Consider the following 12,385-nt stretch of genomic DNA (forward strand, 5'->3'; position numbering starts at 1 on the left):
AAAAAGACAAGAAAAAAAATCACTTAAGAAAACAATGAATAAAGTTGCAGGAAAAAATAAACACACACACATACACATAACCAAAGATGATAACTTAACAATCTGCTCTTTTGTATACTGCTGTTTAAATATGAGACTGCTGGGTGCAGATGCCATAACATCTTTTGAACTCAGATTGTCTATAATCACGTCCGAGGATTAGCTGGGCAATGAAGACACAGAACGCAAGTGTTCCATAAATCAAATAAAGTGCTGTCTTCCAATAAATAAGTCAATAAATAATTGTCAATAAAAACACTGTCATTGTAGGAGGGTAAAATACTAATAAATAAACCCAAACAGGTCACAATTCAAGGTTAGAACACAAAAGATTTGTGTGTCTAAAACCAACATAACCCTCTTGTGTCTTCTTTCAAAACTGACTTCTCCTCCTCTCTACCCTTACATTCTCGTCAGTATGAGGAGATATCCCCGGACAGGTGCAGTCATCCCTTAAATCAGTTCATGTTCCTCACTGCCATCCCTCAGCCTTCAGTGGGGACCCCGGCAAGCTGTACTCCTTTTCCCTCACTGACATTCCACAGGAGCCCACTCAGAGCTGTTAGTCGCTCCTACTCTTCTCAATCCTCTCTGCGCCACTACTGACTACTTGCCTCCCTTTCATAGAAAATGGCTCCACCATGATCCTGCCTCTTTATTTTTTCTCTTTCTCTTTTAACCCTTCTTTTTTTCAATCATTCTCTAACTTGTCTAAACTAACTCTCATCCCTGAGAGTGCAGGTGCCTTAATTATAGACTCCACAGCACTAGTGAGGAAATTGACTAAACTATGCATGTCTATAGATGAATGCAGGGTTGTCAATTCCCCCTGTCCCTCAGTGATGCTCTGACATGCTATCATGTGCATGTATGCCTGCCCAGAGCCTGACCGCACAGTTTTTGTTTAAAAACTAGTTTATTAACCACAGTGACAGAAACAAACTGAACAAGAAACATCCAAAAATAAATGTTTTAACCCTAGTGCTATTTTTTTTATTGCTGGTTACACACAGGCAGCATGAGCATCCATGCATAAAATGCTACATTTTTAAAGGAAACTTTAATTATACAACTTTATATTTTAAATGACTAGTACTCAATGAAAGAAAACAATATCTAAACTTTGCCTCTATTTAAAAATTAGTCTTAATATTTGTAATTATTTTATGTGTATTAATTAAAGTTCTGGAATTATCACAGACACACTAATGATGGTAGAAATTGTAAAAAGTATGATGTAACTGTTAAATATAGAAAAACACTTCAGAACTGAAATTAGTAAATGTGATATACAGTATAAAGATAAGAATCCCAAATTTAACAACGTATCGCAAAATGCTAGTTAAATATTTAAGAGAGATGACTAGGTTAACATCCTTTAAGTAATGTACAGACCTGATCTTTCAAGAAGAACACATTAATGAAAAGCAGTGATTCATGATAATGATATAATTAAAACCCTTATGTTTAATGCATGACTCACCTTTCCCCCAATTTCTGATTTGGCTAAATAAAAGTATGCATACTTCCAACTGGTTTATATGGATCCTGTTGAATTTAAGCCATAAAACTTGATTTTTATTATGGATGGCTAGTATTTTATTAGTCAGTGATTAAAGTTACTTAACATTTTTAATGAAACCAAAGCTTATTTTTTTAATTAACTTGTGAAGAAGTAAAACTGTTAATTATTATATTATTATAACACATTACTCCTTAGAAAAACAGTGTATATAAACATTTTCATTAAAAATAAACACAATAGCAGGACAAAATGTATGTAATAAACAAACCTTTCATTTGTTTAACAATTAATTCTTGAATGAAACAGAGGTCTAATGTAGCACAACTGTGTTTTGAGAGAAAGTTACACAGCTGAGTCATATCTGAATCTTCATCACATGCTTCCAAATATTCCACCTCTTCAACCTGATGATCTTTGGAGTGGGCTGCAGTCTCTTTTTCAAATTCTTCTACAAGAAGCACATGGACATTATTAAGAAAGTTAAATTACCATAGAAAAGTAAAAAATATTTTCAGTAAAAAAGTTACTTTATCTAACCAAAAAGTATTAAATGCATTAGAACTGTATTAGAAACAGTATTAAAGTGTAAAGCACTACTTCTTCAGACAATAAGATTGAATTGTGATATCTGTATGATTATGGCTAATCTTTCTTAACTTAGATGACATAACATAGTGATGTTTAACTGAATACATAATGAACCAGACAAAATCATATAACATACAATATTTTTGTCTTGAATTAAGTTACTGGATTTTCCAATGAAGGGTAAACTGCATGCTTCCTCTGGAACTTATTTAGAAAACGTTTTTTAATGTTTTTGAATAATGCCTATTTTTGCATTTGATTGCTCCTGTCATTAAAGCACATAGGCACTAATAGAACTACCTGTTACTTGTACACATTTCCAGTTGTGTAGATGTTAATTGATATATTGACTGTGCTCACCTATATTATTATTAAGAGGGATCCTTCCATCTATTTGTTACAGCCCGACTTGGATTATACCCTACTTCCATCTGTCACTGTGTGATAGCTCAGAGTAGCTTTTTCAAACTAAGCCCATGCCAGCAAATACCACTCCCATGCCTGGCTCCAAGAGTAAGAAAGGTTGTTTTTGATTTGTTCAGAACTGCCATGTAACAGCCGACCCCTTACCCAACCGGAAGCTATACCTCCAAGACCTGTGGCATGGATAGATTACTGAGACTGAATCTTATATATCAAGTCGTACCTCTAACAAATGAAATTTTCCCATCAATCGACGGTTTACACAAGCACGCAAAAACCGGTATGTCAAATAAGTGATTAAATAGAAAACAAAACGCTACTGCACATTCCCAACGTAGAAAAAATATACACGTATATCCCTCCACCACGTATATACACACACACAATAACAAACCCTCCCTTGCCCCTGTAACATATAACAAACAACACGAATAACAACAATAAATGAAATACGGAATGAATAATCGTGAACTTGAGTCCAATGTGTACAACTGTCCTGAATGCGGATGACTGGTCAACAGATAAGAGATGCGTTTGTATTTCCCGGAATAAATGGAGCAACCTCACCGTGAATCCTCGACGCGTGGTGGATGATGTAATCTGACCCCGGGGTCTCTGGTGATGAGGGAATTGAAGTCAGTCTGGCGGAATGAAAAACAAACTGGTTGCAAAGGCATGATGTGGTAAGTTGATGTGTCGTGGTGAAATGTGATCTCCGTCTATCTCCTCTCCTCCCTCTCTGTTCCCTCCTGATTGTTTATATAGTCCTGTGCCGATGTAAATGATTGATTAAAAACAGGTCCTTTCCATTTTGGGGCTGTAGTCTCCCTCCATCATCCGTCCCTTCTTTTATTTACAGGGACGACATTCACTGATGCACACATTAAACAGCAAACGGGATGATGGAAACAAAACGCACTTAGCACAAACATTGACAACACTATTACCATTATGTAGCCCCGCTAGAACCATGAAGGTCATATATGAACTGTTCTTTGTCTGACCCTGCCTCTTAGACCAGTTTTTCCAAAGGTAACCATATCCTAGCTCTGATGGTCATTAGGATTGTTTATGTCTGACACAGACATGTTGTTGTTCATTTGGCCTCATCAGAATGTGATCTCTAGTACACACATGGTTTGCACCTAAATGGGAGCAGCTGGGATGAGAATTATCAACCCCAGTCCTCTGCTTAAAAAAGCTGTTTTTTGTCCTTAAGTTAAGGGGTGAGCAGCTGTCCCAAGTGCAGGAGTTTAAGTACCTTGATGTCTTTTTCACAAATGAGGGTAGCAATGATCAGAAGATTGACCGATCAGTTGTTACAGCAGAATGGAGGTAGTGAAGACTGAGATAAGTCCTTGAGCAAAGCATTCAATTTACTGCTCAGTCTACAGCCCCAAGGTCAAAAGTTATGAATAGTGACCAAAACAAGGTTTCTGCTGGACTAACTCTCTGTAGTAAGGTGAAGAACTCAGCAATGGAGGACCCTACAGTTCAATCATAGCTTAACAGGATCGAGAGGAGTGAAGTGGCTTAGGCAAGTTGTTCTTATGTTCCCTGGGCACCTTCCTTAGAAGGTGTAGCAAACATGGCCCTCAAAGAGAATACCCAGGTTAGACCGAGGACACGCTGGAGGGATTATGGCTACATTCGCAATGACAATATTTCAGTCATATGCGACAGATGTCTGACCATTTTAGAGAAGTGTAAAAAGACTTCAATGAATATGAACTTTTCATTTTAGATTTAGACAACTTTTGTATGTAGCACTAATTCTAATATAGACATAATTTTTAATATAAGTTTGAAGTCTTGCATCGGAATTAAATTTCTGCCTTTGCCATTCACCAGAACAGTACAGTTAAGGGCTGTGAATAAAAATATATTTCACTGATTTGAAGAATCAAATTAATAGAACAAAGTGACATCTGACAGTGGCAAGAAAAACGGTTGTGCAACCCTTTCTGACCAAAACGTTATGTACAGTGTGAATTTATAAATACAAGTGTTCCTGCCCCTAATACCTATTAAAGCATAGGCATGGTATCCACAGTGAGGTAACAGTCAAGCAGCAAACAAACAAAACAGAGAGAAAGGACACTTTATTGAAAATGAGAAACCACAGTGTATAGTATGGGCACCACTAGAAATGTCACGATGTTCTAGGATTTAACCCTTAACTGGTGTATTTTGTACACCAATCACAGATATTTTTGTTCAACGTCTTTTTACTTGAACCTACCATCAGCATCCACCATCTACCCTCAGCTTGATTCACTACAAGTACAGTGTCGCACTGGTTTCCCTCCAGTGTCCCCCAGCCAGTTTTATGAGTGGATGCACAGTCTCAAGTTCAATATGGTGCATTTGGCACACCACAAGGGGTACTTACATATGTATGACAACGATGAGATGTTTTTCTTGCAATTACTTTGTCTGCAAAGAACAACTGAAGTGAAATGAGATACATGTGCAAATCGTGCAGTGCATGAAAGTGTGACCAGTGATGAATAAGCACTGGAGAAGCGGATCAGGTTTATTTTCAGATAGTCCTAGACTGTGTGATACAGTAATATGGTGTTAAATTACACAAAAGCATGTACAATTAATATGATTGCAATATTTAACATTACAGCCTCATAGCGTGCATATAAATAGTAAGTACTTATGAGATGAGAAATGGTGCGAGTAGTTGAGGGTTAAGACACAACAGAGTACAAAAAGCACTTACTGCTTTAACAATTACAAGCATAGATAGTGTTGCTTGCAGCTGGCCTGCCTTTTCAGCTTACAGACTTGTTTGTAGGCTGGTAGTGTGCAGAGCAGTATTTTTATTGTTGTTTTAGTTTTTGCAAAAGAAAAGTATGCAAGTTTTTTAAATGTTGCATTTAAAACTGAAGTGATTAAGCTTTTAAAATATTCACTTTCTTTGTTCCTATCAGACCGGAGACATTTTAAGTGTCCAGGAGCATGTAAGTACTTTCCAAGCTGTTTTACGACTGTAATTTACTTTTATAGAGTAATCAGAACGTACACTTTCACATTTGAGTGGCTTTATGTGACTTTAGTCGCATTAAAAATAAAAAATAAATTTAGTTTTCCAACACCTGACCTCATTACTGGTTTAAATGCACTTCAGTTGTGTGCGGGAGCATCCCTCCAGAATCCCACAGAATCCCACAGCAGATAGGAATGTCAAAAGCCTTTGTCAAAGGAGTAATTTCTGCTCTTCCCCAAATAATGTGTGGGGTCACAATAGGAATGTGTGCTTGCATCCTATTTGAAAAGGCAATTTAGAAAGATGAGAAAGAAATTACCCTATTAAAGAAAAAAGAGTTTTTGCTCTTACAAGGACCTTAACAATTTAAGAAAAGCATATTAAGTATGCCATTTTATTCTGTAAGTCTGATTTAGTGTTGTATTTTTGTGACTGACTCTCCTTACTAACAGTTTCCCTTTTGTGCATTTACTTTTTATGAGATGTATTTTCATTCCCATATTAAATATGCAAATCTCAAATACCTGAGCTGAAAGGGCAGAATGCTGTGTAAGTGATGGGACTGGATGAAGGGCTACTGTTCTGTGAGGGGCAGACACGCCTCTTAGGAAGTGAGTTATAGGAGAAATTAGAAGAAAAAGAAAGGTGTGGAGGAAGGACGTTTTGAGTAGGGAGTCAGGAGACAATAAGCAGGAATGTTTGCAGTATAGAAAAAGACAGAACTTGGGTGGCAGGAGATTATTATTTGTAGAGAAAACTTTCTTCTTTTATTTTGGAGATGTGCCCTATAACCCAGATAATGGAGTATAAGATAGGAGACCGTTTGTTACAGAATAAACACGCTAAGTAAAAATGTGGAAAACTCCTGTACCACAGAGTTATACTTGCTCATTACGCTGGTTATTGCAATACTATATAAATTAATTTTGGTAATACTATCTTTTGTAAACACAGATTTTTTGTAAATAAGACTATTTGCTAAACTAACCTACTGTTCTGTTATTCGTCTTTTCCATCTATCCATCCATCCTTTTCCACTTATCCGAGATCGGGTCGCGGGGGCAGCAGCTTGAGCAGAGATACCCAGACTTCCCTCTCCCCGGCCACTTCTTATAGCTCTTCCGGGAGAATCCCAAGGCGTTCCCAAACCAGCCGAGAGACATAGTCCCTCCAGCGTGTCCTGGGTCTTCCCCGGGGCCTCCTCCCGGGTTAGACGTGCCCAGAACACCTCACCAGGGAGGCGTCGAGGAGGCATCCTGATCAGATGCCCGAGCCACCTCATCTGACTCCTCTCTATGCGGTGGAGCAGCGGCTCTACACTGAGTCCCTCCCGGATGACTGAGCTTCTCACTCTATCTTTAACGGAAAGCCCAGACACTCTGCAGAGGAAACTCATTTCAGCCGCTTGTATTCGCGATCTTGTTCTTTCGGTCACTACCCATAGCTCATGACCATAGGTGAGGGTAGGAGCATAGATCGACTGGTAAATTGAGAGCTTTGCCTTGCGGCTCAGCTCCTTTTTCAGCACGACAGACCGATGCAGAGCCCGCATCACTGTGGATGCCGCACCGATCCGCCTGTCGATCTCACTCTCCATCCTTCCCTCACTCGTGAACAAGATCCCGAGACACTTAAACTTCTCTACTTGGGGCAGGATCTCGCTCTCAACCCTGAGAGGGCATTCCACCCTTTTTCGGCTGAGGACCATGGTCTCGGATTTGGAGGTGCTGATTCCCATCCCAGCCGCTTCACACTCAGCTGCGAACCGATCCAGAAAGAGCTGAAGATCATGGCCTGATGAAGCAAACAGGACAACATCATCTGCAAAAAGCAGTGACCCAATCCTGAGTTCACCAAACCGGACCCCCTCAATGCCCTGGCTGCACCTAGAAATTCTGTCCATAAAAGTTATGAACAGAATAGGTGACAAAGGGCAGCCCTGGCTGAGTCCAACTCTCACTGGAAATGGGTTCGACTTACTGTAGGCAATGCAGACCAAGCTCTGACACTGATCGTACAGGGACCGAACAGCCCTTATCAGGGGGTCTGGTACCCCATACTCTTGGAGTACCCCCCCACAGGATTCCCCGAGGGGCACAGTCAAACTCCTTTTCCAAGTCCACAAAACACATGTAGACTGGTTGGGCAAACTCCCATGCACCCTCCAGGACCCTGCTACGGGTGTAGAGCTGGTCCACTGTTCCACGACCAGGACGAAAACCACACTGTTCCTCCTGAATCCGAGGTTCGACTATCCGATGGACCCTCCTCTCCAGGACCCCCATATAGACTTTTCCAGGTAGGCTGAGGAGTGTGATCCCTCTGTAGTTGGAACACACCATCCGGTCCCCCTTCTTAAAGAGGGGGACCACCACCCTGGTCTGCCAATCCAGAGGCACTGTCCCTGATGTCCATGCGATGTTGCAGAGGCATGTCAACCAAGACAGTCCTACAACATCCAGAGCCTTGAGGAACTCTGGGCATATCTTATTCACCCCCGGGGCCCTGCCACCAAGGAGTTTTTTGACCACCTTGGTGACCACAGTTCCAGAGATGGGGGAGCCCACCTCCGAATCCCCAGGCTCTGCTTCCTCATTGGAAGGCATGTTAGTGGGATTGAGGAGGTCTTCGAAGTACTCCCCCCACCGACCCACAACGTCCCGAGTCAAGGTCAGCAGTGCACCATCTCCACCATACACAGTGTTGACACTGCACTGCTTCCCCTTCCTGAGACGCCGGATGGTGGACCAGAATCTCCTCGAAGCCGTCCGAAAGTCGTTCTCCATGGCCTCCCCAAACTCCTCCCACGCCCGAGTTTTTGCCTCAGAAACCACCAAAGCCACATTGCACTTGGCCTGCCAGTACCTATCAGCTGCCTCCAGGGTCCCACAGGAAAAAAAGGTCCTGTAGGACTCCTTCTCCAGTATGACAGCATCCCTCACCGCCGGTGTCCACCAACGGGTTCGGGGATTGCTGCCACGACAGGCAACGACCACCTTATGGCCACAACAATAGAGGCACGGAACATTGCCCATTCGGATTCAATGTCCCCCACCTCCCTTGAAATGTGGTCGAAGTTCTGCCAGAGGTGGGAGTTGAAGCTACTTCTGACAGGGGACTCTGCCAGACGTTCCCAGCAGACCCTCACAACACATTTGGGCCTACCAGGCCTGACTGGCATCCTCTCCCACCACCGAAGCCTACTCACCACCAGGTGGTGATCAGTTGACAGCTCCGCCCCTCTCTTCACCTGACTGTCCAAGACATGCGGCCGCAGGTCCGATGACACGACCACAAAGTCGATCATCGAACTGAGGCCTAGGGTGTCCTGGTGCCAAGTGCACATATGAACACCCTTATACTTGAACATGGTGTTCGTTATGGACAATCCATGACGAGCACAGAAGTCCAATAACAAAACACCGCTCGGGTTCAGATCGGGAGGCCCATTCCTCATAATCACGCCCTTCCAGGTCTCACTGTCATTGCCCACGTAAGCATTGAAGTCTCCCAGCAGAATGAAGGAGTCCCCAGAAGGTATACCCTCTAGCACCCCCTCCAGGGACTCCAAAAAGGGTGGGTACTCCAAACTGCTGTTCGGCGCATACATGCAAACAACAGTTAGGACCTGTCCCCCCACCCGAAGGCGGAGGGAGGCTACCCTCTCGTCCACCGGGGTAAACCCCAATGAACAGGCTCCAAGTTGGGGGGCAATAAGTATGCCCACACGCGCTCTGCGCCTCTCACCGGGGGTAACTCCAGAGTAGTAGAGAGTCCAGCCCCTCTCAATGAGATTGATTCCAGAGTCCAAGCTTTGCGTCGAGGTGAGTCCGACTATATCTAGCCAGAACTTCTCGACCTCACGCACTAGCTCAGGCTCCTTCCCCTTCAGAGAGGTGACATTCCACGTCCCAAGAGCCAGCTTCTGTAGCTGAGGATCAGACCACCAAAGACCCCGCCTTCGGCCACCACCCAACTCACACTGCACCTGACCTCCTTGGCCCCTCCCATAGGTGGTGAGCCCATTAGAAGGTGGACCCACGTTGCCTCTTCGGGCTGTGCCCAGCTAAGCCCCATGGGTTCAGGCCCGGCCACCAGGCAGTCACCATCGAGCCCCACCTCCAGGCCTGGCTCCAGAGGGGGGCCCTGGTGACCAGCATCCGGGCCAGGGAAAACGTTGTCCAAAATTTTGATTCATCATTGAAGATTTGTTGAACCGCTCTTTGTCTCATCCCTCACCTAGGACCAGATTGCCTTGGGTGGCCCTACCAGGGGCATAAAGACCCGGACAACAGAGCTCCTAGGATCATTGGGACATGCAAGTCCCTCCACCACGATAAGGTGGCGGTTCCGTCTTTTCTTTCATCCTTAATGGCCTCGGTCCTGACCCCTGACAGATAATCGAGGTTTTACTGTATATATTTTGTTTTATTGTTTATATTTTCCTTTTTTCCTCAATCTTTGTTCTGCATTTGTTTTAATGCCTTCTTGTTATAAAGCCCACTGACTCGTATGAGGGTTATATGCTCTGTTCTGTTCTGTTTTATACACTGTCTTCAGAACATGTTATTGTACTTTTTCTTAATTTTTTTGATTGGATTGCATTTTATTATTGCAATTTGTTCTTGAAATAAAAAAGAGAAGTTTACAAAAAAAATTGCAGGCCTACCCTGTGGCATCCTGTACTCACTACATACCTTGCGCATGGGATATTGAGTAATCATACCAAAGATAAACCAGAGTAAGTGAGAGCGGCACTGTAAAGATGTTGCAAAAATTAAACAGTCCTTTATTAAAAACAAGGTGATATGAAAATATTACTACTTATCAAAATGTTGAAAGTAAGTGAAAAATCATACAAGTCAGTCATCAAAAATGTACAGTATATGTATGTAAATATTTATGGGGAGATTTAATAAAAATAAAAAAAGACAAAAACAACTCCATGACTCATGCCCCGTTTCCTCCTCCTTTGTTCAGGCTGTTCAAACAGACCATCATGGAGCTTCCAAGTCAAAAAACAAAAATGCAACTCAAATCCCACTAACAATTCTAATCCTACTCTCCTCTCCCTTGTCCAGGATACTCTACTGGAGAGTGAAAAATAAAAAATATACCAATATTACAGGACTCAGTCCTTTTCCATTTCACCATCTCCTCAGGCTGCTTCAGGAACAAAAGACTTCTTCCCAAAACTCAAATAAAACAAATATTTAGCTCACCACATTTATCATCACTCCTCTCATTGCTCTAGGGGACAAATAAAAGACGTGCATCCCCTCCTTTACATACTTAGGCATTTCAGGAGTTCCATGATGCACCCTCCATTATGACAAACTCCACTGCCAACGAACACAACCACTATTGTCCATCTACCTCTTCTTATACAACACTGAGATTCCTCAATCCCAAAGGACGTCTCACCCAGCTTCCCCCAATTACCAAGCACACCTTACATAGTCTAATCTATGAACCATAACCTAGAAGGGACTCTACAAATCTGTGCCCATGCTCACACATGCATGTGAACAGCGACAGACGCATCAAACTCTTAATTACCATCTAGCAAGTAATCACTTTAATCTTTCTCACCTCCTTTATTCATTCTGAAACAGCTTAGGTAACTTCTAATCTGTTTCCCTAGCAGCTTGTTACCCCACGCTTGGATGTGCATGACTTGCACAGCACATAGAGATGGGCATTTCACTCACTTTACCATTTCAATTTTATTGAACTATCTGTTTAAGTGAATCGATTCTTTTGATTCATTTGTCTATAATCTTGCAAATATGAGATACTGTCCCCTCTGATCGCATTACAAATATATAATTTAATAATTTGTACATTTTTATACATGTATATAAATATATAACTGATATTTTTACTGGTTGATTCATATTTAATTCATTATATATGTAACATGATAATTCACTTCAGCCACTTTCCTTTTTCCGTACACAAAGTATGATAACACATTTAAAATGAAGAATTAAAATAAGATGTTTTGTTACAGAATCACAAAACTGTGCAACTCATTATGATCCATTCACAAACCAAAAGAATGAGAATCATTAGATTGAATCTCACATAGTGATTTGTTCGCAAAACAAATGGACAAAAATCATTAGATTGATTTAATGGTAGAAACTTGTTCATGAATCAGATGAATTGAGACAAGAGTCAGGCAGTTCTTGTGCATGTGCATTATACATGTGCAAAAACAGTCAGCGGCAGCAAAATGAAAGATGATGATGACGACATCATGCAGGACACGCATTCACTTTAGCATGCCTGTTGAGCTTCACTGAACAGTTTCGTTCATACTCACGAACCAATTCATATGATTCAATGAAAAGAGTCATTTAAAAAAAAGAATAAACTGTTCACAAATTGCCCATCACCAGTTATGTAATGCAACATCCCCAATGCACTGCCAGAGACAGTGCATACCTGCCTTGCCATTTCTCTCTCACACCACCTCACAATGCTTAAGGTGAGTGCCCTTGTGTAACTATTTACACTATAAATCTATATATAACTACAAGCATACCTTGCACACACAAGTACAGTGCATCCAGAAAGTATTCACAGCGCATCACTTTTTCCACATTTTGTTATGTTACAGCCTTATTCCAAAATGGATTAAATTCATTTTTTTCCTCAGAATTCTACACACAACACCCCATAATGACAACGTGAAAAAAGTTTACTTGAGATTTTTGCAAATTTATTAAAAATAAAAAAATTGAGAAAGCACATGTACATAAGTAGTCACAGCCTTTGCCATGAAGCTCGAAATTGAGCTCAGGTGC

At 41.6% G+C, this 12,385-nt stretch overlaps 2 protein-coding genes across 5 annotated transcripts in view; both read right to left on the minus strand.

Annotated features, from left to right (window-relative positions):
• LOC114651841 (janus kinase and microtubule-interacting protein 1-like) overlaps positions 1-12,385 on the minus strand; it is a 558,596-nt gene that overhangs the window by 356,588 nt on the left and 189,623 nt on the right. The window lies entirely within an intron of this gene.
• The window catches only part of LOC114651842 (SWI/SNF-related matrix-associated actin-dependent regulator of chromatin subfamily E member 1-related-like), an 87,023-nt gene that overhangs the window by 10,758 nt on the left and 63,880 nt on the right, over positions 1-12,385 (minus strand). For 3 of the 4 annotated variants that reach the window (XM_028801858.2, XM_028801855.2, XM_028801851.2), the window contains exon 9: positions 1,833-2,012. In XM_028801858.2, coding sequence (XP_028657691.2) covers positions 1,833-2,012 — 180 coding nt within the window. The remainder of the gene's footprint in view (positions 1-1,832; positions 2,013-12,385) is intronic. The other variant, XM_028801857.2, reaches the window with a different exon arrangement.

This window comes from Erpetoichthys calabaricus, chromosome 5 (assembly GCF_900747795.2).
Source record: "Erpetoichthys calabaricus chromosome 5, fErpCal1.3, whole genome shotgun sequence".
NCBI classification, from domain to species: Eukaryota; Metazoa; Chordata; class Cladistia; order Polypteriformes; family Polypteridae; genus Erpetoichthys; species Erpetoichthys calabaricus.